General features: G+C 37.6%; 1 protein-coding gene across 3 annotated transcripts; it reads right to left on the minus strand.

Annotated features, from left to right (window-relative positions):
* LOC114462456 (sex comb on midleg-like protein 2) lies at positions 1–27,319 on the minus strand. Of its 3 annotated transcripts, none has more exons than XM_028445299.1 (15): positions 27,201–27,319; positions 20,782–20,862; positions 18,083–18,157; positions 15,794–15,864; positions 14,329–14,563; positions 10,601–10,689; positions 10,276–10,519; positions 7,536–7,801; positions 7,355–7,448; positions 6,452–6,664; positions 6,221–6,382; positions 3,227–3,355; positions 2,899–3,120; positions 1,388–1,548; positions 1–1,316 (listed from the first exon to the last, which is right to left on the minus strand). In XM_028445299.1, exons 2-15 carry the CDS (start codon positions 20,801–20,803, stop codon positions 1,191–1,193), a joined length of 2,109 nt encoding a protein of 702 aa, XP_028301100.1. In that variant the 5' UTR covers positions 20,804–20,862; positions 27,201–27,319; the 3' UTR covers positions 1–1,190. The 3 variants fall into 3 exon arrangements, with proteins under 3 accessions (XP_028301100.1, XP_028301102.1, XP_028301099.1); XM_028445301.1 differs by having other exon boundaries at positions 6,461–6,664; positions 20,782–20,859; positions 27,201–27,312; XM_028445298.1 differs by having other exon boundaries at positions 20,782–20,859; positions 27,201–27,312.
* Positions 27,320–27,500: the final 181 nt, after the last annotated feature.

Below are 27,500 nucleotides of genomic sequence, written 5' to 3' on the forward strand. Positions count from 1 at the left end.
TTTGGTTTTAGGTGGGTTTATAGAAAATGAAAATACAGAACATCATAAACACATTGTTTATCTGCTGTGACATTTGAAGGTCTTAATACATAGTTTTCAAGTACATGATAGAAGTTGAAAAAGGGAGAAATGAACAGCACTTAGATTCTGTGTGGGGCATCTTATGGCACAAGACTTGTTTTAATTATGAAGGTGAAACAGGAACATTTCCTTAAAGAGTACAAACATTATGCTACAAAAGCTTGCACTAACAAAGACCACAGAAAAACCTGAGAAAGTCGTGGGTAAAGCAAGGCAGAGTCTAGTTCTGGGAGTTTGGCGACTAAAAACAAGGAGGAAAAATAAAGGAAATTCATCGTGAAATACTCACCTCGTCCCATTTAGATTCACAGTTCTAACTCATCTATATTGTTTCCTTAAAATAATACGTTTCTACAAAATGTACATTCTGTAGCTGATATTCATGGTTAAACCCATAAAACTATACACATCTGTTTTTGTCACCAACAGCTTATGTGAAACATCAAAATTTAACGTCGAAAGCCCTTAGAAATGTGTCGCACATGCACTTTCTAAATGTGTATCAGTTAAAATGAAAATCTGAAAATTCACGTGAGTTTGATTAGAAATGGTTTGACGCTAAACTCACTAAAACCAGTGGGAGCTCGCTTGTGTGCTGGAGTGCATCAGAGTGGGACAAAAAATGTTTAAATACATCAGGATGTCCTACAGAGGAGCAGAGCGTCTTCAGCCTGGAGTGGAATGATGTTAGGGTTCTCTACATTAGAACAGGCAGGGAGGGACGTTCTCTTTCACTGGAAGAACTTTATACTTTTAGTAGCAAACTAAGGATTGGACAGAGGTAAAAAAAAAAAAAACATGACATAACAAGAAACATTCTCCATGTTGGGGATTCCAAACCAGGATCAGAGGAGTTTTGTTTTACCAAACATGTCCAAATGTGCACATGTGCTATGCAATGTAAACACTCCAGGGCTTCTTTTCCTTTGGGAGCCACTGATGGGGAGGGGAGAGGGGGAGGGAGGGGATGAGGTAACATGTCAGCAATACACGGCACACTTTCACTTCTCTGAAAGTTGGTGTGAAGTTGTAACATGGATTGGATCCTCCTCCTCCACTCAGTCTAGTCTGACCTTTGACCCCCAGGTGTCCAGTGTCGGAGCTCACCCCTACACTTTGCCTTGTTTCAGTTTATCTATGTGATGACATAACTTCAGAGCAGGTCCCAGTTTCAGACCCATGTACTTCATGATCATGTCACTTCGAAGCAGCATCAAAGCCTTCCCATCGATCTCCTGCAGAGACAAAACATGTATCGTTTTAAAGACGAAGCACTGAGTTAACGCTGCGGTCGGCGTCCACGTACGTGTTTCCTGAACAGTTCTGCATGAGGCGCCAACGTGGTGGGGTCGGCGTCCCTGATGAACTGCATCACCTCCTCAATGGACCAGGAAGACGGGTTTCTATTGGACGGCTGCTGACTGTCCCGCTCAGACAGAGAAGCTTCAGGACCCGTCGTGGAACTGGCTGCAGCCAAAGTATGAATAAACAACATTTACAAAGAGCTCATACTTTTACTGGTGTTTATTTATTTTACTGTTAGCAGGATTATATCAAAAAATACTTGGACAACATTTGAACCAAAGATAAACCTTTACGCTATGAACGCTTCCATTACAGTTTGGAGGCGATCAGGATCAATATGCTGATTCTGGATCAGTTTTTAAAAAAAATCCTTTTTTCTCATTATTGGTAAAGAAATGGTAATGAATAATAACTCCAGCTGTTCATCCAGATCAAATCTGGATTCTGCATTTCAGTTTTTTTAAATGGCAGTGCCCATACATTTGGACCTACTGTATAAGTTATTAATAGGCTTTACACTGATATGATCGACTACATCTGATCAGCTGATATTTAGCATTTTAAACAATTCCTGTGATCGTCTTCATTCGCCGATCAGATCAATGACGTCATTGTCGTGATGCAACTTTCTGTAGATGCTCCCATTGCATCGTTTTATTGTCTCATTTACTTTAAATAGTTTCACACCATCAACATGTTTGCTCTACATGACACAGCTTTATTTATTTATAGGTGTGTGTGTGTGTGTGTGTGTGTGTGTGAGCTCATTTTGTTTACTCAGCCCGTGCAGCTACGAGGTAAAAGGAAGAGTCCTAAGAGCGGAGCGCCCCATTTACTTTTCCTTTAATAGTGGACACTTGTGTGTCTTTCAGGGGGTGGTGGAAACAGAAGCGTGTGTGTGTGTGTCTGTGCCCCCCCCCACACTGATGGAGGCTTCATGTAGCTCCAGCCTCAGTGAAGCTAAAGTGTTTGGTCTGCATTATAAAGTGAAGCCATACATTAAACTGTTTATTATCAGCCCTGTTTACTCAACCAGCAACTACTGACGTCATGACACTCTTGTGCGTGCAATGTTATGTTCAGGTCCTACATGGAAAATCGGCAAATCCTACATTCCCTCACAGTCACAAGGATGAGTTTAGGTACCAAAACACTGTTTGATGCTCCGTGAATCGGTAAAGGCATCGGTCGGTACCTAAAAACTCCAAGAATTCGGTATCCACCCCTTCTCATATGATCAGATCAGTGATAGGCTTTATTTTAACTCACTGATCAGTGTAAAGCCTAGTTATTAATGGGGGTCGACATTTGTTGAGAATGATGATGGTACCATGATCAGGATCACTGATCCAGATAAATAACAGAGGATATTTGGTGTTTGGTGGAAGTTTTGCTTCTACTTTGTGCAATTACTGAACCCTAAACATGTGTTTGATCAAACATCATAAAAATTGTTCTAATAAATAAATAAATGCTCTTTGTTTGACGTGTCCTCCCAGACTCTCTCTGTACCTTCAACCCGTCTGTAGGACTGTGTGGAGCTCAGCTCTGCAGGGTTCAGAGAAAGGCGGCGAGCAGGGGTGCTGTTGCCATGGTGATAGCGGCTGCTGGCCTGGGAGTGATACTCAGAGGAGCTGCGCATGGTCTGGGGTCGGGGGGTCATAGAGTTGGAGGCAGAGTCCATGTAGCGCTGCTCCTTTAAGAGGACGTTCTCCTCATGAGGCAGAGTCTCTGCTGCAGTGGGAACCACACACACGCACACGCACACGCACACACACACACACACACACATTACAGTAACACACTGCTACACAACACACAGTGGTGTTAGAGGGAGTACCTTCAGACGGGTGGGCTTCCGTGCGTAGATGCTTAGGGGACAGGGGGGCTGCATATGGAGGGGAAACTCCTGACAGACTTCTCTTATTGCCTCGAAGCAGCTGAGGAGAGTCCAACGCTTCCTGTTTCACTGCGTCACACAAACATGGACAAACTTACCATTAGTTCATTAGTTAATACAAAGTGTACATAGTGTTTATGCCTTGTCTTATTTAATTCTATTGTATTTTTTTCTTTCTATATTTAATTATTGTTTGATGCTGTTATATTTCCTGTTTCCCTGGTTTTTTGGAGCTGCTGCAACATCTAAATTTCCTCCATTGGGGGATGAATAAAGTTTGAACTTGTCTTATTAGTTGTGCAAACACTAATCAGGTGGTTTAAAAGTGTTAAACACAGTGTGGAGAAACAGTCACTGACTCACACGCCATCACAGGAGGAAACTAATGAATACCATTTGGTGTGAGTCACTAAAAAGTGTGAGTAGGTCACGTCCCTCTGAGGTTTGACTGCACACGACGACGTTCCAAACCACAGTCACTCAAGCACTGTGTGCATCAAAAAGCAGGTTCATAGGTTCCTGGTTTGATTATTCATTCAATGAGAGCGACAAGTTGTGACAGTTTTTCTGAAAGATGGACTATTTTACTATTTAGGTACCAGTCAGGTTTCCCTCCTGACATTTAGGATTTTAGGATTTTTAGTGGTTCTTTCAGTCAGTCCCAAGTCACATGGAAGGACATTCAGAAACAAAAATGAACACAATTTTTGCAAAGCAGAGGAAAATAATAAAAATGTGTTTTCATTTTTTAATGAAAGGTACAGGATACTCATACAATAGACAAAAACATATTTTTAAACAACTTCTCTCAAAATGAAATTGCAAATTTTCAATGAAGGTACATTTTCAAACTCCAAATCCCAGAATGCAAAGCAAAATCCCTATACAAAAAAACCAACTCCACAACAGTTCTCCAGTTCAGTCTACGGTCTACGTGTGTTTACGTCACGCACCAACGACTGTGTGATAAGTTAAAGCTGCAGCTTGCAAGTTTTTGGCATCATTTGGTCAAAAATCCCATATCATCTTTAAGCATATTGTAATCCAAGTGTTCTGAGTGAACGGTGAATCTATTCTCCTCCTGCTCTGTAAATGAGCTTTAGAAATACAGGACCGTGATGTCAGCCAATCAGAGATCTTTCTACAAAAACATGTGCTCCATGAGCTGTTTTGGGCATTTCATTTGCTGCTCGACTGAAGTCGAGTGCGTTCAGGGACCATCTGTGGTAAACGTGTATTAGCAGACGTTCCAGCGGAAGTCTCCATAAGAGCGTAAGACACAACAGTTACACGGCAAAGCAAGAGGAAAAAGGCAGACCCAGGTGGAGAAACATCAAAATAAAGTCACCAACACTGAGGAGGAACAGACCACTTTCACTTTGGGTCCTCGTGGACCTCCGTGACTGCGGAGGGTCCGCCACACACAAACACACACACTGGCTTCAGAAGGAGAGCAAGAACAGACGGGATAAATCACGTGTAAACCTCAGAGAAGCTCATTCAAGGTGAATTCATTTTACAGTCTGAATGTGGCCGCCTCTCATTCAGCTGGGATTACAGCACCTCTTTGTGTGCTTGTGGCAGGGACGAGCTGACGGCAGCAGCATACATGCATTCATGTCAGAGTCTCTGAAACACCAGAGAAATCTCCACTAACACAAGATAATGTCCCTAACTTTGTCACTAGTCTCTAAGAGCGTTCATAAAACATACCGGTAAAGGAGGTTGTGTTTCGGTTTCTGTTTCAAAACGAAGTGGAGAGAGGATTGGTTTAAGGTGTGTTCTCACTTTAAGGTGATGGAGATGGAAGCAACAGGATTAACTTCCTCCTACAGCTTTGCACACTCTGCAGCGTTACCAATGTGGTGTAGCTCTCGGCTCGCTTCTCTGTGCCGTATTTTATGGACCAGGAAGAGGGAGGATTGAAAGGCAGCGGTATCGGAGGACGAACGGGTAAGTTGGGGGTGTGAATGAGACGTGGTTACGGAGTGAGGGGAAAATGGGAGTGAATAAGTGAGATTGTTGTTGGGATTTGTGCAACTGCAAAGACCATTTTGCAGATTGTCACAACGTGTGAAACTCAAGGTTCGTCAAAATGACAGAAAAAACAAGAATAATTCACTTGTCTTTATCTCAGTCCTTCCAAACTCAGCTCGCAAATTTCCCACGCTTTAACCACATGACTGCAGTCATTGCTACGACTTAATGGTGGAAAGAACACAAAGTTTTTCTTGCACAATTGCCCTAAATTACACCCAAATTGGTCACAAAATCAAGGATTTCTGTCACTTATTGCTGGGATATTGCTGGTGCCTTCCATACTTTATATATCATTTACATGTAAAAGAGCAAACTAGAGCACAATAATGTCTAGAATTTCCCCCCACCTCAAATGTGCGACCCACTCGAGACAAAAAAGAGCCTGTTCTGCAATGTACAGCAATGCAATAATAATAAACTATAAAATTTATTGCTAACATTATCAATTCTTATTTACACATAGTACTAACATTTTAATTTTCCCATTTCTAGGGCCCTATAAAATCTTTTTTTCCCTCCAAATTCCATGTTTTCCACAATATTTCTTTTAAATAAGAAAACCATAATTAAACAAAAATGAATGTCAAAACTAAAAATGTAATTTAAAACCATGTGCTGAGGGATTTTTCTGACTGATTGTCATATACAGATGTACGAGAACATCATTGACTTTTTTGTCTCATGATGCTGGTGTTCCATCCACATTCTGTCAATTTCTGCATTCAACAGTGGATTCCATTTTCATTGGTTGATTGCGTGATTCCATGGAAATTCTAGGGCCCTACATTTCTACTGATCTCAGAGTTTATCTATTATTCTAAATTAGTTTGATTCTTTATTTCTGAATGAGCTCAGAAATATGGATGTGTTTGTGAAGCAATGACGTTTCTTCACCTGACTTGTTCCTGTCGAAGGCTGCGTAGAGGCTGAAGGGCTGACTGCTGAACAAGTTGTCGCTCTGCAGATGACGACACATGCTCTCCAAAAAGCGCAGCACGAAGGAGGCGCTGGAAGCCGTAGGTAGTCTGACCACACGGACCCCTCCGTCTGTTCTCACTGGGAAGAGAGGAGTGGATGTTGATTGGTTAGGTAGACACAGCTGGTAGTTGGCAGTGCTGCACTCACTGCTCCCACCTCTGACAAACTCTCCTCCCCCTGAGTCCGTCTGCAGAGCGCTCAGCAGGACTTTAGGCTGGTATGCACAGCCCACACACGACTGGACCACCTGCTGCAACACTGCGTTAACGGGCCCGGGACCAAAGTGGTCCGGCAGATGTTGCATCTGCTTCCTGTCCAGATGTGGACCGCAGTTTCCGTGCTTGTTTACGTACACGCACACTAAGAGAAACACAGGAACACAAATCAGACTATATAGTGCAGCGTTGGGGTTATTTACAATTTTTTATTACAATTCCATCTTCAATTATCCATTTTCAATTACAACTTAATTACAATTATAATGACTCTTCATTTTTTTTTTAAATAATTTTTCCCCTGAAAGTAAATTACAATTACATTCTAAATTACTAAAGTTCAATTACAATTTATGAGCTTTTAATAAATAAGCCCATAAAATATAATCTTCTTCTTGTGTTAGCATCTCATATGATAATGGGTCAGTTTGATGCAGGTCCTAAATCAGCTGTAAAAAACACTAAAACCAAATATGTATCATCTAATTTCTTTCCTATCTATTGGTTTCCTTGTTAGGGTCCTAATTAGTAAAAATATAGGTTTTAATATTTTTGGTGTGAGTATCTCAGCCTTTTTTGTGTCAGTATACCTCTTGATTTCAATTTTTTTAAATTGTAAATTGTGGGAAAGCTTGATATGAAACATATTTTAATAATTGTTAACTACTGTGTACAATTAAAAAGTTAATTATCCAAACATAATTACAATTAAATTATGATTAAGACAGCAAAATATTATTAAAATTACAATTACAAAAATGTCACCATAATTGTAATTAATTATCAACTGTGACCTGAGCCCAGCAGCACAGCAGAAACAGTGGAGACTCCTGACCTGTTGAGACCACTGAGCTGAGGCTGGGGGGGCCTTCCTGTGGAACCTGAATGCTGGACAGGTGATTGGAGCCTGGGAGAACTTTGGGTTTTCTCTGGAAAAGAAAAATCCACAGATGAAGAAATATGGATTTACAGAAACATCTGGCAGCATCTATAATAGACGTGTTGAAGCCACTCACCTTGCTCCCAGGTTTGGGGCCCCTCTTCTTATAGACTTTGGGTTCAATCTGAGTATTTATGGACACGGTTTCAGTCTGAGCGGCTGCGGCCTCGGCCACAGCTTTGAGCAGAGCGAGGGTTTCGCTCTTTGGCCGACGGCCTCGTACCCCCTTCCTGACGGGCAGAGTGGGCAGAGGGGTGGGGAGTCTGTAGGGGGAATGCATGGAGCGTCGGCTCGGTTTGGAGGGAGACGATGGGAGGATTTGTTGGCTTTTTGGTAGAGAAACTGCAGAGACAAAACAACACATTAGAACTGTAACGTAAAACAGAACATTTGTATAAACAGTGTATAAACGATGACAGTTCATACACATTAGGAGAAATTACATCTTTTCTTCTTGCAATTGGTAATAGTGGTATTATCAATAAAATACATTGAGTCACAGTAAAGTGTTTCAGTAACATCGGCTGCTTCCAGTAAGAACGAGAGGCTTTGTTTCGTTATTTTACAAACAAACACTAATGAAAACCACCACAATGCTGAAGGTGAGTGACAACCTTTGTCTAAGGACTAACATTAAATAACAAAGAGAGACATTTCCGTGCATTCAGAAAAAAAGAATGCATTTAATCCATAGGAAAAGTGTGCAAAGATCTGAAAGTGCTTCGCCAAATAGGGCTGTGTATTAAAATACTTGTTTTAGGAGTCACTGCTTTCACTACTTTTCAGAACAGCACATGCTGTCCCTTATAGGAGAAAAAGCCTAAAGTGACACAAATTGTGCAGCTCTTTGTTAATAAATGTCTGTGTGGCATTTTGCATCAGCAAATTTAACCCAAATTTAACTCATTGGAATTAAAATTATTGAGATTTGTATTGTATATAGCCATTTTGAGAAAAATATTGAGATATGAGTTGTAATTTATCATGGAATTGTAATTAAAAAATGTGATAAACCCCAACCCTGTGTGGATCTAAAACGGCATCTTTCAGGCCCCTAGTTTGTAAGTGTGCAATGGTTATAATAAAGACCTCAGGATTCCTATGATAAAGCGACACACTTTCACAAACTGATGCTATTAAATAATGAGTTTCAGAAAAAGCTGTCCTAGAGCTTATATGTTGGAAGCATGGCGAGTTATATTATGAGCATGTTCCTTAACTAAACCCTCAGTCTAATCCTGCCTGCAGCATTCCAAACAGAAAACGCACAAACAAAACTCAGGCACAGCACAAAGCCTCTAACTATTGGTTTGGCACTTACGTATACATATATATATATATATACAGTCTGCCCCAGGGCAGCTGTGGCTACAATAGTAGTTTACCACCACTAAGTGTGGAGTGAAAGAATAATGCCTTAATTCTGTAAAGCGACTTTGAGTGTCTATGATAAAGCGCTATATAAAAGTGATGCATTATTATTATTATTATATTCACTTGTCATTATCTCAGTCCTTCCAAACTCAGCTCACAATTTTCCCACGCTTTAACCACATGACTGCAGTCATTGCTAAGCCTTAATGGTGGAAAGAACACAAAGTTTTTCTCGCACAATTACCCTAAATTACACCCAAATTGGTCACAAAATCAAGGAATTTTAAGGAGAAGATTCTTGCTCGGGTATTGCTGGTGCCTTCTTTACTTTATAAATCATTTATATGGTTTTTTCTCATCTAAGAAACAGAGCGCTGCCCTGTTGTGGCTGCTCCCCACTACTCCCGTACCCGTATTTCATGTTTCTGGGTCGGGATATACAGTATCTGAAACTGAATTGTCTCTCTGGGATAAATTAAGTTTTTTGAATCTGAATCTTCTTGTAGTGTTGGCCTTGGACAGCATGTGCAGACAAAGTGAAAAAATAAAAACAATAAAAAAAATAAAAAAAAAACACTGAATAAGCAGAAAGTACATGTTTGGTACCCAAAGGTGCCCCGTAGGTTAATGCAGGTGAAGATAAGAACTATGGATGTCCCGATCCGATATCGGATTTTATCGGACTGCATCAAAAATCTCCGATATATATTATATCATATTTATTCTATTGTAGAATACTGTAGATATTATTTGGAAGGTTAAAATGTATGTAACCAATTGGTTAATAATAAATGGGTCAGTTTTTCTCATACCTACTGTTGCTGACTATTGTTCTCTTAGTAACATCACTTGATCAAACCTTTTCTAACGTTCCACATTACAAAATAAGTAATAAAAGTATGTATGATTTGTGTGGATATCATATCAGTTCGATATCGGTATCGGCCAATACTAAAGGCTGCAATATCGCTATCGTATCGGAAGTGAAAAAGTAGTGTCGGGACATCCCTAATAAGAACACGTCTTTTATGCTGTATTGTGTGGCAAGGCATTGAGGGAAGTAATGAATGGAATAAAAAGGTGCAGAATAAATGAGCTGTGTGGTTGTAAAGATATAAATCATGGGATGGGTTGAAAAAAAGTTTAAAAACTTTTGGTAAAATGAATTCATTCTCACACTGAGATCAAATCTTCTTACAAAGTCTTTTTACACTTAAGTTAATTTCCTGTAAGAAATGATTTTAGGGATTTTACAAACAAAAGACAAGAGAACATGTTTACCTGTCCTTATAATTGAGTTTTTCTTTTCTCTATCAGTGGCTGTAATATCCAGGATGACAACAGGTGTTTTAATGGACTTATGGATGAACCTCCTCCACCCTCATTGTTGATCCTAATCAGGCACAGCAGGTGTGTGCTGCCACCTAGAGTGTGACACTCACCACTGTTTCCTGGAGGCTGGAGGCTGTGCTTGGTGAGGGAGCACCAGCCCACAGGGAAGATGTCCCGGGAGTCGTACTTGCACCAGTAATCGAAGGCCCCCCGCCAGCCGTCAAACATGATGAAGACCTCGTCCCCCCTCACTTCTCCGATGGTGGCGGGGCAGATCAGGTAAGGGTTCTTCTTGTCCACTGCCTCCAGCTTCATCCCGGGTTTGAAGCTATTCTGCGGCGGCCTTGGAGGCTCCTGAGAGAAAGTGAAAACAGTAATTTTCACCTTTTTGTTTGTGTGTGTTTGCTTTTACAACTTTCAAATAGTGACAAAAACCTTTTTAAAGGCTGTTACTGGAGCCATCTCAGCTCCATTTAGGGTTCTCAACAGGAACATGGGCCACGAGGAGGCATTCATCCGAAATCCTGGACGACATTTCAATATAAAACACAGCCATTTAGAAGACAAAACAATAATAAATCAGCAATAACATACAATCACCTAATCCAAACTGCTTGTATCATTAATGACAGCTAAAATATAATAAAAAGCTATTACAATTCTACTTTTTAAATTTTGTCTTTAGAATGTACTTTTAAATTATTAAAATTTTAATGTTTTAGGAATATTTTGTTATCTTCTCAAATTAAAATGGCCAATTCAATAATTTCATACAATTTTTAATTCTTCCTTGAGTTTCACACCTGGGTTTTAAAAATCAGAACAATCAGCCAGCTTAGTGGATTTTACATGAAACCAGTAGAGTGTAACTTTAGGGTTCTACTGCCACACTCACCCTGACCAGGCTCATAATCAGCTCTACCAATAGATGTTTGCAGTGATATGCAAAGTTAATGACGAGTGTAGAAAATAATACCAAAAACAAAAATAAAGTCCTCAAAAATGAAGTTTTACAGATAATGCGTAAATACCAGCACACCTAACTCCAGTCTGCTGTGAAATATCTGTGTGGGAAAGCCTGAACCAGTATAACGCTGCTGTATTCAGTGTCGAACAACAGTTTGTATTATAGTTTAAAGCCTCCTACACAGCTGATTCTGATTCAGGTAATGACTGTGTGACCTTACATGTGATGATCATTAGCACCTGCGTGGTATAACTGCTTGATTACCTACCTGACCCCGACTATAATACATAATACAATGACCATTATATCTATAAAATCCCTGATTTTGTGTATCCCTTTCTTTTATTTCTGAATCCAAGTCCCCCCTTCGTCCAACTACAACATTTTGCTCAGAATACTATGAAAACGACCATAGAGCATAATAATGGAATGAATGAGTGATAACACACATTTTAAAGAACCTCATTTTGAAAATAAGTGGAATAAAACAGTATTTAGTGCCTCCTAAATAGTCATTAAATAAATAAATAAATAAATTATTATTTCCGGTCATCTCCTACCTGGTGTGGGACCAACACTGACTCTTGTATTTTCAGTTCTAATTAGGGCTGTGCAAAACATTGATTAAATCTATTTATCAAATTTGTAGATAAAATTTTTTTTTTGCAAATTTGAGCTTAAAATAGTAAAAAATAATAAGAATTTATTTTAATTTAGCATTTTTTTCCCCACCACAGTTTTTTCAGACTTTTTTTGCGTTCCGTCCTTGTGGGTTACCGTAGCGCAATGTGAGCCCACCCCCTCTTTGTTTACCCTTTGAGTAGGCTATATGTGTGCCACAGACATGTTTAGTTTTTTATTCGCACTTTTCTGGGATGTTAAGGGAAATGTTTATCATTTTTTTTAATTGTAATGTTATAAATTAAAGCTACTGTGAAGTTGCTGTTGCACTTTTGAAATTGTTGAATGACAGAGTCTCATTTACTTTTTATTTTGGGATTGTTCTATGCATTTCAACTCTTGAGGACAATAACAGCAATAAAGTTGCACTTTTGACAATATATCTGATGTCTGCAGTCATTTTTAAGGGCATTGAAAAGAAAAATCGAAAATCAAATTTTTCTTTAAAAAAATCTGATTTTTTTTAAAGAAATCGCCCAGCCCTAGTTATAATCAAGACATTTCATCATTATGATCATTTTTAACTAACAATAAACAGTATAAAACCCCATATTTTTAATGCTTTCATTCGTTCATTTTCAGAATTTCTACCCCCCCCAGTGCCAGCCATTTTAGAACATTTTGACTGATTTTTAAAGACCCACAGAATATTTTGTACTATGACAATCTGAAATCTGACACCAGATTCTGAAAAATTAAAGTCTCTACTTTCATCAAAAAAAAAAAAAGGTTTGTAGCTTGTTTGTTATTGGCATTGCAATTCTATAAAAACTGTCAATTAAAATTTCATTAAACACAAAACTGAACCATGTTACAGTTCTATGGCTTACACATGCATAGTTAATAATTATTAAAATTATTGAAATAACTTTCATATCAAGTTCCACTACCTGTGAGGTTAGAATCATTTTACCATAAAATACAATTTAAAAAAGAAAGAAATTGAGGGGTATCACGACAGAAAAAAGTCTCACCAAAAATATTAATACCAATATTTTCATGGATAAAGAAGCCAAACAAGGTAATAAAAAGATGAAAAACTAAAAGCATGATAGTGTACTTTATAGTGGTGCAACAGATCATCATTGATCCGTGATCTGCACGGCTCGCTCTCGACGGTTCGGCATGCACGTGGTCCGCGGATTGGTTGACGGGAAAAAAAAAAACTTTTTATAATGATCCACGCATCATTAGTAATGCCTGTGTATGTGTGTGTGTGTGTATGTGTGTGTGTGTGTGTCTGTGCGAGCGTACCCGCGCATGTATGGTTCGCGCTCCTGGTCGTGCATCAGTGATTGCGTGAGAGTTGAATAGAGACACACACATACACAGGAGGGAGAGAGAGAGAGAGAGAGAGAGAGAGAGAGAAAGGAAGAGCTCTGTGTGCGTGCGTGTGGGTAATAAGTCCGTGTGAATGCCGTCATGTTTATTCATCCGTCCATCCATGTCTTTTAAGGCTCTTATTAAATAAATGTCGGCTCTAGTCCGGATGGCCATCCCTGACTATTGTAAGAATTAGAAATGATAAACTCAGATGTGCTTTCTTTTCCTTCTTTCATTCTTGTTTGATGATGTGGGCATAGGCTAGTTTTTAGTTCACTTTCCATGTTTAAAAAAACAAGGTGTCATGCCTTAATTTTTTTCCATACACTTACCTGTTTAAAGGATGAAGGTGTCATGCCTTATATTGTACTTTAATTTGTTTTTATATGATTCAAAATGTTATTTAAGCATTAGATTGACACCTCAAGTTTAAGGTTGTTTGTATTTAATGAGCAGAAAAAAATTGCACTAAGTGTTCACAAAATAAATGAAGAACAAAGTTATTTGTCTTGTCTTTTGATCCAATCCATGACTCAAAACCGTGATACGATCCGAACCGTGAGTTCTTTGATCCATTGCACCACTAGTATTTTAACACAAGAGGAAGGATACATTTTATGTTGATATTTATTAAAGGCGTACGTAAGTATAATTTAACTTTAGTTATTGAGAACATAATTGTAATTGACTTTCAGGAGAAAAATAATCATTTAAATTTTAATTGTAATTGGAAAAAATGCTGGCCATCCTAATCATAATTAAGTTGTAATTGAATATGGATAACTGAAGACATCATTGTAATTGAAAAATTTAATTGACCTCAACCCTGCTACAGGCTCTCAAAAACATATTAACAATACGGTAACACTTTAATTAAAGTTTTATACTTAAGGCTGACATTAATCTTAATCATTATTATGACATGACACGCCACTAGCATGAATAAGGTGTCATGAAGGCTGTCGTTGTCGTTCGTTACCCTAACCCTACCTAACCCAACTAGATCCTCCATCTAACCCAAAAAATGCCAACATAGCTCCAAAGGTGTCATAATCTAGTGAAATGTGTCATAATTTAGCAAACAACACTTAATGACAGCCTTAATGACACCTTATTCCTGCTAATGACGGATAATAATCTTTAGTACAAGCATTGATAATAAAACTACAGTGTGTGGAATTGGTGCTCTCACCCAGAGGTGGCTGCAGCATGTCTCCGTTCTTCTCACAGGTGCCAATAGGCTGAATATCAGAGGAGTCGATCAGCCTCCAGAAGTCATTGCTGTTGTCGCTACCGTCCAGTCGAAGGCGCAAACGGACCCCGGTTAAACCCATCACTGAGGCGATGCACACAGAGGTGGAGTTGCGTGGGTCGTGGGCTTCAAGTTTCATTCCCACCTTAAAGTCGTTGGAGGGTGGCACTGTGGCCTGTAGGTGGCACAATATCTTCATTAGATGTGATCAATTACTTTTCAAAAGCTACTTTCTTTTTAGAAAATTAAAGCTTTGTATCAAAGTGTTTAGGAAAAGATGCTTCTCAAGGACATTACGCTAAAAAACAAATGTAATCAAATGTTAAAATAATCTGATCATAGCAAATGAAAACATCCAGGAATAGAATTTTTGTTTTTATTACATTTCCATTCGAGACAAAGTCTGATCTGCAACATTTCTGGCTAAAACCAGTAAAAGACAACAAAAGACACTTTAGGATTAAGTTGCTGAAATGTTACTTTTATGAAGCACTTTGGTAAAGGTTTGTGCTAAACAACAAGCTTGTGACACAGATTTTCTATCATTGATGACATTACTCATCAATAGCTTCTCAAAAATAAATATATACTGTCTGTATATACAATATAAATCTCAAAAATTTTTATTCAAATAAAGTCTGACCAAAATGACAATTCTGGGTTAAATTTGCTGATACAAAATGCCACACAGATACATTTATTAACTAACAGTTGCACAAAATGTGCCACTTTTGGCTTTTTCTCCTCTAAGGGACAGCACGTGTGAGTGAGTTCTGTAGTGTGGCTTGTGTCTGGGTTAGGACGCACTCAGAAATCCATCTAACTGTGCTTTTAATGCTGTCCTGAGAAGTAGTGAAAGCAGCCACTTCTAAAACAAGTATTTTAAAACAAAATAAGCTATAAAAAAATATATACATATATATATATATATATATATATCGATATAGGCAATATTGTAATTTTCTATGTGGCCTACATTGAAAACTTGATATATCTTGAATCTCAATATACAGCCCAGCCCTACTTCTCAACAGTTTTAAATTCACTTTAAAGATATTCAGAATTTCTTTAGAAAAGGAGAGAACTACAGTGGCTGAGAAGTGAAAAACACATTTGCAAAAGGTCTAAACAAACTTTTACACTGAGAATGCGCCATTGTAAATCTGTTTCAACATTTGTAAAAGTCTTTAGCTCATTATGTAAATTCATTTTCAAAATTGTAAATTTGACATTTGTAAAAGTCTTCTGTACTTCTCAGCCACCGTAGAGAACGTAGCCCAAATAATCTACCCACTGACCTTGGAAAAACAGAGAATATATTAGAAAATATATATGTTACAACAAGAAGTCTAAATCTAATGCAAATATCTCCAAGTAAATAGTGAATGAATAGATAAACAAATACCTGACGAAAGAGGCTTGGTGGTGCCGGCATGGCTGATGTTTCTTTTAAGTATTCTTCCCAGCTGAATGCATCTACAAAATGAAATAACAAATGTCATTTCCATTCATTAAATAATTGATTCATCTGAAAGCTTATTTTCTAACACTAAATAAATAAAATAAACAAGTGCCACTCTCCCCACAACCCTGAAAAAAAAGCAAGCGGGTCAGGCAATGGATGGATGGATGGATGGATGTCAGTGCATCTCTGCTCTTATGTAATGTTGGATGTATGTATTGCAATCCTATGTCAAATCTGGGTAAAAAGCATCAATTAAAATTAGTGTGCCATCAAAAAACCATAATAAAATACATTCAAACTGTCACTGTATTTACTAAAGGGTCTATTCTCGCGTCTAGACTTAAGCGCTTTTTTACGTGCCTGCAGTTACGCGCTTCTCTATGCGTATTCTCTGGTACAAGCTGCTGACACGCCCACCGCGCATAAGGTAGACGAAAAGCGTGCATGTGTGAATGAAGGTGGGCTGAAGGAAAGGAGGTGGTGATGTCATTTTTTTTGGGCTGTATAGAAATTATGGAACATGGAGTTTTCCCAACCCTTGTAAATGTCATTGAAATCCGTGAAAATGAATCATTGATAAACAATGTAACAGGTTGATTTGATCAGATCATCGATCAGATTATTGCAGTGTGACTGAGTCACAGTTAAAATCTCTTTCCTTGATCATCATAACCTTCATCATCATCATCATCAACGCTGCAAAGTGTGACCGAGTTAGATGCGCTGGAGATATGAGGAAATAGCGCGGCCGCAGAGCGTCCTGCTTTAATACAGAGGGATGTTTGCAGTGAAACAGAACTATTGGCTTCCATAATACACAGTTTTAAATATAAATAGTTTAAAGAAACCTGAGCTGAGCCTCATTAAAATATGTGTGGAAACAGTTTCTGGTCCATCCTCATCACATATGACAGCTTGTTTCACTCTGAGGTGGATCAAACTGTGACTTTACGATGGTCATAGTATGAAAATAGTTGAATCACTGTGACCAACATGGACAGAAGTCTGCGTCTGTCAGAGTTTTAATTAATCGTGCAGCAGCAGCTGAGTGATCACAGCTGCTGCTGCGCGACGCGCAAGTCCGTGTGGCTTTAAATGTAACCAAGTCCATATTTCTAGTGCAATAAAATGTTTCACCTCATCGGGGAGCTGCACGTATTCCAGGGTTAGAAGCGCGTAAAAGGAAAAGGACTTACGCACATTGTAGAATGCGCGTAAAGCCAGATTTAAATGGGAACACCCACATTTCAGGGTTGCTCCACCCACAGTGTGTAACTGGAATGAAGGCGTGCAGCGACTGACTTAAGTACAGGGGGAGAATGGCACACAGCTAAAAACAGCGCCGCTGCGTGGCTTTTTGTACTTACGCACATGGGAGAATGGAGCCCTGAGAAAGTAACCTGTAATATGTTGTGTGTAAATTAACTAATTTAGATCCACTCTACAAACTTCAGAAAAAAAGCCTTAAGAATTGTTCATAATGTAGGATTTAGGGATCATACATTACAAATCCGCTGTTTTTAACATCTCAAATAATGAAAATTGAAGACTTAAATCAATTTAAAACTCTTGTTGTGATGTATAAAGCAAGTCGTAATCTTCTCCCTGTAAACATTCAAAAATTGTATAAAAGTAGAAAAGAAAATTATAATTTAAGAGGATAATTTGTGATTCACACCACCCTTAAAAGTGTGTGTATCTTCCAAGAAGGAAAAACTCTGTGGAATGAGTTGGATAAAGAGACTAAAAGAAGCAAAACATTAGGACACTTAAAATAATATATAAAGACATTATCTTTAGGAAATATGCTGGAGAATACTCATAATTTTTCATTATTGTACAGTGTATTTATTTTTGTATAGCTATAAACAATAAATCCTTATTTACACACTTTGTGCGACTATAAACGGAAAGTAAGATATGTGCTTTGCTATTTGTATGACTTTAAATTGTGCTTTTCTTTTTCCTTTGATTGTACGACCATAAACGATTGTTAAAAATGTTCAAGCATAGACTCATGCATGTGTTGTTTGCATGAGTATATGCTGAAAGTTTGTGTATTGATGAATTAGATGCACGAAAGATGAGGAATAGGTTTTTCTAAGTTATTTGAACTTCTTCCTGCTCCTTTTGAGCACAATTGTTTTAGTTTTGTTTTTATGTAAAATAAGTTTGTAATATGCTGCTCAAATGAATAAATAAATGAAAATGAAATAAATAAACACTCACCTTTAGTTGTTGCCGGTGTCGTACCTGTCGGTGGACCTGTTCTGCCTGGTTTCTCCTTTTTGCCGTCTTTTTGATCTAATGATTAAAATACAATAACAACATGGTTTAACAACACAAAACAAATGTGGAGTTCTCATCATGATTCTGGAAGTTAAAGAAAGTGCTTTGTTTGAACAAGATACCAAAACAAAAAATTTGCTTTTGATTTTTAGGCACATACACATCTGATATTTTCAAGGGCTCGCAGTTTTCCTTGGTTTATATCACATAAATGCAGTCATTTTTTAACTGCAAACTGTGGACAGAACTCTTTTTTCCACAAATTTCTCACATACAATTCCACAAATTATACAAAAATTGGTTACAAAATCAATATATAAGTGAACATTTGGAAGGGACTCATGTTAAAAACAAAGGTTAAAAATGTTAAAATTGTTCTTTTCCCACCTAAAAACCTGCGGTCCACTTATGATCAAACTGGTCCATATTTGGCTCCTGAACTAAAATAAGTTTGACACCCCTGTGATAGTGCTAAGAAGCTAGCTTGGCTTAGCTAACTATTCAGCACTACCGTAGTTACCAGTGCTAAATAGTTAGCTAAGCTACGAGTAGAAGGTGGCTGTAATGGCAGCTGAAAAAACAAAAAAAAGGAAATTTACCTGTGCCTCTTCTCATAATAAAGCGCATTTTGAATGAGCTTTTATTTTCTTAATTAAAGACGTGTCCTGAGTGCTAAATCAGACAGATACCTAGTGAACTAAAAGAGGCTGAAGTGGTTTAAAAAACAAACATATTTGGGGTATTTCTGTGGATGGCTACTGAGACCATCACCAACAGTGGGTGTTTGATGGATGCTGTTACATGACCAAAGTGAATTAAAACTAAAATCTCTAAAATAGCTAAGCAGCAGGGCTGGGGTCAATTACATTTTTCAATTACAATTACGTCTTTCATCATCCATGTTCAATTACAGCTCAATTATGATTACGTTCACTGACATTTTTTTCCAATTACAATTAAAATGATTATTTTTCCCCTGAAAGTCAACTACAATTATGTTCTCAATTACTTACAATTCATCACAATTGCTGAGCCTTTAAGGCTCTATTCTCCCATGTGCGGAAGTACAAAAAGCCACGCAGCGGCGCTGTTTTTGGCTGTGTGCTATTCTCCCCCTGTACTTAAGTCAGTCGCTGCACGCCATCATTCCAGTTACACACTGTGGGTGGAGCAACCCTGAAATGTGGGTGTTCCCATTTAAATCTGGCTTTACGCGCATTCTACAATGTGCGTAAGTCCTTTTCCTCTTACGCGCTTCTAACCCTGGAATACGTGCAGTGCCCCGATAAGGTGAAACATTATATTGCACTAGAAATATGGACTTTGTTACATTTGAAGCCACACGGACTCGTGCGTCACGCAGCAGCAGCTGTGATCACTCAGCTGCTGCTGCACGATTAACAAAAATTCTGACAGACGCAGACTTCTGTCCACGTTGGTCGCAGTGATTCAACTATTCTCATACTATGTCCAACGTAAAGTCACAGTTTCATCCACTATAGAGTGAAACAAGCTGTCATATGCAGATGAGGATGGACCAGAAACTGTTCCCACACATATTTTAATGAGACTCAGCTCAGGTCGCTTTATTTAAACTATTTATATTTAAAACAGTAATTATGGAAGCCAATAGTTCTTTTTCACTGCAAACATCCCTCTGTATTAAAGCAGGACGCTCTGAGGTTGCGTTATTTCCTCATATCACCAGCGCATCTAACCCGGTCACGCTTTACAATGATGATGATGATGATGATGATGAAGGTTATGATGATCAAGGAAAGAGATTTTAACTGTGACTCAGTCACACTGCAATAACCTGATCAATAATCTGATCAAATCAACCTGCTACATTGTTTATCAATGAAGGCGTTTCAAATTAAAAGTGTATTTTATAATTTTCACGGATTTTATTTACATTTACAAGCTTTGGGAAAACTCCATGTTCCGTGATTTCAAGACAGCCTAAAAGTCTGAGCTTTTTTCAGTCAGTATAGCTCTATATTTATATATTTTTTTATTGGTAAAGAGATCCTCAGGAGAAAGAGGTAGTGGGAAAAGTTGATCTGAAACATATTTTAATTATTACGTACTGTATGTGTAAGCCATAGAACTGTCACATGATTTCACAGGTTTGTGTTTAATTAAATTGTAAATGACAGTTTTCATAGAATGTTCTTGCCAATTACAATTACCAAGTCAATTATCTGTACTCAATTACAATTAAAATGTGATTACAACAGCAACAGCTTTTTCCAATTACAATTACGTCATAATTGTAATTACTTATCAATTACGCAATTGTTATTATAATTGACCCCAACCTTGTTAAGCAGTGAAAAATTCAAAAAGACAGAAGAGGATTATCTGTTCACTGAACTCTTATTTAGCTTCTAAATGCATTAATGTCATGGTTATTTAAAGGAAGTGATGCAGATGACATCCAACTAAACATTACTGTATAATAATAACAGTAAACAGAAGTATGAACACAGATTTTAAATCCCAAGGTTACAGTGTCTTTGTTTCCAAGAGAAACTAATTCTTCTAATACAAACATCCATCTGTAATGTGGCCCTTGCTCTGTTCTTTCCCTATGATTACATCAGATAGTTGATACACCAGTGTTGGCCACTTTTTACCTCTGAGGGGAGTTTTCCCCATGGTGACGAATCAGGACAGTGACGTTCAGGACAATCAAGCAGCAACAGGACGATCACCTGCTGAGAAAACAAGGAGAATGTGTTTATAATGAAAACAGATAGCTTTGCTTTTATCATTTGAAATTATGAATATTTAATCTGTTGATCTAACTCGGACCATCAGTACAGACCTCTATTATTTACAGCGGTCCACTGCAACAACTCCTGTTACATTTGTATATTACATTTGCTTTGGTCAGGTGTAGCTAGCATGATGCCTTTGGGCATCTTAAAGCCCACATGAATAACACTAGGCCATTCATTAAAAATGCTGTGCAATTAATTGAAATTCAATAACAATTTTGATTATTACACTCAACAACAACAAAAAAAGGAAGACTAGCCATCAACATCTCCCGGCAGATTGGTTCTCATTATAACTCACAACCTTTTCCAAAATGCCTTAAATCTAAGAACTAAGATGTATAGATAAGAAAATATTAATACATCAGAATATAAAATTACTAACTATCTTAAACGGTTTCTAAGAAAAGCTGTCCCCAGTGAAGATACCTCAAACAGAGCAAAAATAAGTTCTCATGAACTGAATTCCCAGAATTCAGTGAAATGAATCGGTTCCACCGAGTAAAACAAATGAAAATGTGTGACGTAAAATAGTAATCTACGTTGAATTGCCTTTGAAACGATATATCACACATTTATGTTTCAATAAATTTAGAAATGACCGGAAAAGGGGGTGGCCCTTCGGGCTCCCGTCCCCCCCTCTCGTAGAGGGTGTTGACATCTACTCATAGAATATCAATGTGAAATTACAGCCCAATTCATTGAGCATTAATGGAGGCGTAGTCATTTAAAAAAATGGGGGCCCCGTGGCACATACAAAGTAATCGGCCCCATTCATTCAGTCTGTTCTGTGCACCTGCATCACTGTCTGGTTTGGATCTACAACCAAACTAGACAGACACAGACTACAAAGGATAATCAGGACTGCAGGAAAGATCATTGGTGTTGATCTGCCCTCCATCCAAGACTTATACCTGTCCAGGGTCAGGAAACGGGCAGGTAGCATCACTGCAGACCCCTCACACCCTGCACACAATCTGTTTAAACTCCTCCCCTCCGGCAGACGCTACAGATCACTGTACGCCAAAACTACCCGCCATAAAAACAGTTTCTTCCCCCAGGCTGTCACTCTGATCAACTCTAAACAGTCATAGAGTGTCAGACCTGTTTCTGTTACTGTGAAATAACCATGGAACTAAACATAACAACCCTGGATCAACCTGTCACTGCGAAATGTTCATGGACTTATTATTATTATTGTATTTTTATTTTATTTCATTATTATTATTATTATTACTATTATTATTATCTTGTTATTTTTATTTAGTTTGCACATATTAGTCTAACTACTCTTTATATTTATGTTTATACTTCTTTTTTTATTTATTTTTATTTATTTTATTTATTTTTCTTTATTCTAGTTGATTGTTATTATTTAATGTTACACTACCTGAGAGAGCACAGGTCACCAAAAGAAATTCCTCGTGTGTATTCATACACCCTTGGCCAATAAAGTTGATTCTGATTCTGATTCATATATTGGTACAGTGCCTTGCGAAAGTATTCGCCCCCCTTGAACTTTGACCTTTTGCCACATTTCAGGCTTCAAACATAAAGATATAAAACAGTAATTTTTTGTGAAGAATCAACAAGTGGGACACAATCATGAAGTGAAACGAAATTTATTGGATATTTCAAACATTTTTAACAAATAAAAAACTGAAAAATTGGGCGTGCAAATTTATTCAGCCCCCTTAAGTTAATACTTTGTACCGCCACCTTTTGCTGCGATAACTGCTGTAAGTCGCTTGGGGTATGTTTCTATCAGTTTTGCACATTGAGAGACTGGAATATTTGCCCATTCCTCCTTGCAAAACAGCTCCAGCTCAGTGACGTTGGATGGAGAGCGTTTGTGAACAGCAGTTTTCAGTTGTTTCCACAGATTCTGGATTGGATTCAGGTCTGGACTTTGACTTGGCCATTCTAACACCAGGATATGTTTATTTGTGAACCACTCCATTGTAGATTTTGCTTTATGTTTTGGATCATTGTCTTGTTGGAAGACAAATCTCCGTCCCAGTCTCAGGTCTTTTGCAGACTCCATCAGGTTTTCTTCCAGAATGGTCCTGTATTTGGCTCCATCCATCTTCCCATCAATTTTAACCATCTTCCCTGTCCCTGCTGAAGAAAAGCAGGCCCAAACCATGATGCTGCCACCACCATGTTTGACAGTGGGGATGGTGTATTCAGGGTGATGACCTGTGTTGCGTTTACGCCAAACATAACGTTTTGCATTGTTGCCAAAAAGTTCGATTTTGGTTTCGTCCGACCAGAGCACCTTCTTCCACATGTTTGGTGTGTCTCCCAGGTGGCTTGTGGCAAACTTTAAACAACACTTTTTATGGATATCTTTAAGAAATGGCTTTCTTCTTGCCACTCTTCCATAAAGGCCAGAGTTTTGCAGTATACGACTGATTGTTGTCCTGTGGACAGAGTCTCCCACCTCAGCTGTACATTTCTGCAGTTCATCCAGAGTGATCATGGGCCTCTTGGCAGCATCTCTGATCAGTTTTCTTCTTGTATGAGCTGAAAGTTTAGAGGGATGGCCGGGTCTTTGTAGATTTGCAGTGGTCTGATACTCCTTCCATTTCAATATTATTGCTTGCACAGTGCTCCTTGGGATGTTTAAAGCTTGGGAAATCTTTTTGTATCCAAATCCGGCTTTAAACTTCTCCACAACAGTATCTCGGACCTGCCTGGTGTGTTCCTTGGTCTTCATGATGCTCTCTGCGCTTTAAACTGACCTCTGAGACTATCACAGAGCAGGTACATTTATACGGAGACTTGATTACACACAGGTGGATTCTATTTATCATCATTAGTCATTTAGGTCAACATTGGATCATTCAGAGATCGTCACTGAACTTTTGGAGAGAGTTTGCTGCACTGAAAGTAAAGGGGCTGAATAATTTTGCACGCCCAATTTTTCAGTTTTTTATTTGTTAAAAATGTTTGAAATATCCAATAAATTTTGTTCTTCACAAAAAATTACAGTTTTATATCTTTATGTTTAAAGCCTGAAATGTGGCAAAAGGTCGAAAAGTTCAAGGGGGCCGAATACTTTCGCAAGGCACTGTATGTGTGCTTCGAGCATCTCATCATATTCATTCATAAAGTATTCATACCAAACTGCATTACGATCTAAGGAGAACTAACAGAGGAGTAGTCATTTGAAAAATGCCCCCCCCCGTGACACATATGGGGTAATGGGCTCCATTTATATATTGGTATGTGCCAATGATTCGATACCACCAACCGTTGTAATATTTGACTCGTAAATAAATGACAAATTGACTTTTTTTTTTTTTTTTTTTTTTTGGGGGCCCCTTGGTATGAAAAAATAATTGTGCGCTTCTCATTTTCAAATTACATCAAGGTATTGATACCCTGAAGCCGCACACCAAATTGGGTTATCCTATCTTAAACAGTTTCTGAGAAAAGCAGTCCCCTTTAACTTGGACAGACAGACGGAGCTCAAACCTATGGGGGATAATAACATTATCGGAAAAATATCAATTTAAAAAAAACATATATATATATATATATATATATATATATATTTTATTTTTTTTCCAATTATACATATGCTTTATTTGCTATTCACAAAGCCAAAAAGAACATAGTAAGCAAACTTCCATGATTTAGGATATCTACAAAGAATAAAGTTTGGCACACTAAAGAAAAAACAACTTCCCTGAAGCCAGATCATGTAAACAGGCTGGTGTTCTTGGCTAAAAATCTATAAAGGATTGGAGTTCAAATGTCCTCCTTCTGTTCATAACCAAGACACTTCTAATGCACTATTGTATGTGATTACACAACATATTTTTTTTCAAGTTGCACTTTTATTATTCTTAAGCGTTAAAATAATATTTTTTACAGTGTTTCATACTACAGTGAACATACTTGAATTCATAATTTGCAGTTTTTTATTTGAAATTTGTTATTCAAATGCTACAGATCAATTTCTAAGTGTTCATAGCAGTTCAGTCACAGTGCGCTGTATTTGTTTACAAAAAGGAACATACTTGAATACAATTTTAATTAATACTTTACACCTTTTTATTTATTTGCATTCAAATATTTTTATTTTTTGCACAAAGCAATATACATATATATATATTAATAGCTTTGCGCAAAAGTGCACATAATTGATTTTAGTGTTTGAAGGATTTTATTTATGTTTAAAGATTATATTTGACATTGTTAAAATAAATAACTTTTTGGTTGACAAATAATCGTGATTTCAAATATGACTTAATTAATCGTGATTGTTATTATTTTTTCTACAATCGAGCAGCCCTAATGCAGGATATAAATAAAAAGCTGGATGGATGAAGATGAATAAAGTGACATTTACAAGCCAAAATTAATTTCCATAAACACCAAGTGGCAGAAAAATGCATGTTGTTGCTTAGTAGAAAGTATTACTTGGTAGCTGGCTGAAACACTTTGACAAGCAAAATATTCAGATTTTTACACGGGGGTGTGTGTTATATGTTTAAATCTTCTTGAGACATGTCTAGGTTGTGAATTTCTCTGTGAATCTTTTCACCGTTTGTTTTATTAGAAGTGATTCATGGCTCATGCACCTGGGGTTGTGGTATTTCCCTGCAGGGTTTAAATATTATTATTGAGAATGAATGGTCTCCTGCAACAGCCAAAATGAAATAGAAACTCGAGGCTATTTAGACCTGCAAAATTGAAAGTACAAGTAAATGTTTCTGTCTCTGTGTTTAATGTCTGAGACCTAACATCTGTCATATTTTTAAACAAGATTACAAATGAACTCTTTTGTCATTACATATTAAAAGTACAAAAAACAAAGAGCACTTGTCAAAACAACACAATCCTATGATTTAAAAACTACACAAAATTGTGGTAATCTGTCTAATCTTGCTCAGACTTTTGCTTAAAACTTAGAGCGAGAGTTTATATATTATAGCTTATTAAATCAGGATAATTCTATTCAATCAGTCAAACATAAAACATTTCTCATCCTTTTTGTTATAGTTATGGTCTGTAATTTCCCCACCTCTCCATTTTATCGTATGACTGTAAATCTCATGTTTGTTTGTGCTGTTGTAACTATATATACATAGTCAATGTTTTTATCTCATGAAATACAGGATATTGATTTTCATGAGGACATTAGAAATATTTATTAGAATCAGGAAATTTTAATCTCCTGACATGTTTCGACTTAACATATATTTAAAAAAAGAAGACAAATTGAACTTGCTGGAATTATTATTATTACATGAAGTACTTTTGTGAGCAACAAATAAGAAAGAGCAAAAAGATCAATTCCACCAAATTTACCTGGCAACAATACGTCAGTCATTTGCATGAATTAAAAAGTATAATGTTAATAATAATAAAAACCTCTTTCAGTTGCACAGTGTGGTTTTCCAGTTTCCAGTAATGGAAACTCGCACTGACTGTAGACTGAACCAATAGGAGGTGTTTGGACAAACCTGTGGTAAAGTGGGAGAGCCCCCACTCAGACTGAGAGTAAATACAACTTTAAAGCCATTAAAAAAAAAACGGGGAAAAAAGGAACTTTAAAATAATGTGGGCTTATTATTGCTAGTATTATTACTATTATTTGCATCTGTCAGGGTGAGAATAGGAAAAGTCAATCTACATTACACTGTAGAAAACAGAAGCAGAATCCAATGTGTTGGATTTTAATTAATATGGTCAACGTTAAATCGCTATATATTAGTGAGTCCTACTTTAAATGTACTATTATTGTACGCACATTCATAAGCCCTGCGATGTAACTCTGTTAGGAATATCTTATTAACTCTTTATTAGTTATAGTAACACATAGTCAAGTATGTAATTTTCGCGATATTTGCTCTGTAGTTAAATGCCTTTTACACTATCTTTTTTACTGTGAACTTGTGTGTTAGAGCTAGCGCAGCTACATAGCAGAGCTATGTTGTTTATGTTGTTGTGTTTAGGAGGTTCGGTTGTAGAGCAGACACTCCTCTAAAATGTGCTACTCTGCTCTGAAATGATGTCCGTTTCATTTCAAACCAGCGTAAAATCGTCAAAGGGGACAATTTGGCCCCAATGTTGACAACTGGAACTCCTTTATTTGCTAGCTGCTGGCTAATAACTAGGCAAGCTAACCTTAGCGTTAACCCGGGTGAACACTTTCTTTCACATCTTTGAAGACAAATACACACAAAAAAAACACAGCGGAGAGCCTCGTCGGACAGTTTCACGCACATTCTACATTTTTTTTTTCTAATAAACAAACTTACAGGAGCGGGCTTTTCTCGACTGAAGGTCCACTTTTTCTATTCCTCAGCTGCCATTTTTTTCACCATGTAGTGTACACTCACTCAGTCACGCTGTAATTTATTCCAAAGATAGTGTTGGACTGTGGGCAGTGGGCGGGCCATGGCGGACGCACAAATTCTATTGGCTAATACGTTGTTGATTGATGGATTTACAACCAATCAAACACATATTTACAAATTACAACCAATTGAAGTTAAGTTTGTTATCTTGGGTTTTTAGAGGCACACAAGCAATTTCTCTTGACATTTTATTATCTCTTC

The sequence above is a fragment of the Gouania willdenowi genome, chromosome 4 (genome assembly GCF_900634775.1).
Source record: "Gouania willdenowi chromosome 4, fGouWil2.1, whole genome shotgun sequence".
NCBI classification, from domain to species: Eukaryota; Metazoa; Chordata; class Actinopteri; order Blenniiformes; family Gobiesocidae; genus Gouania; species Gouania willdenowi.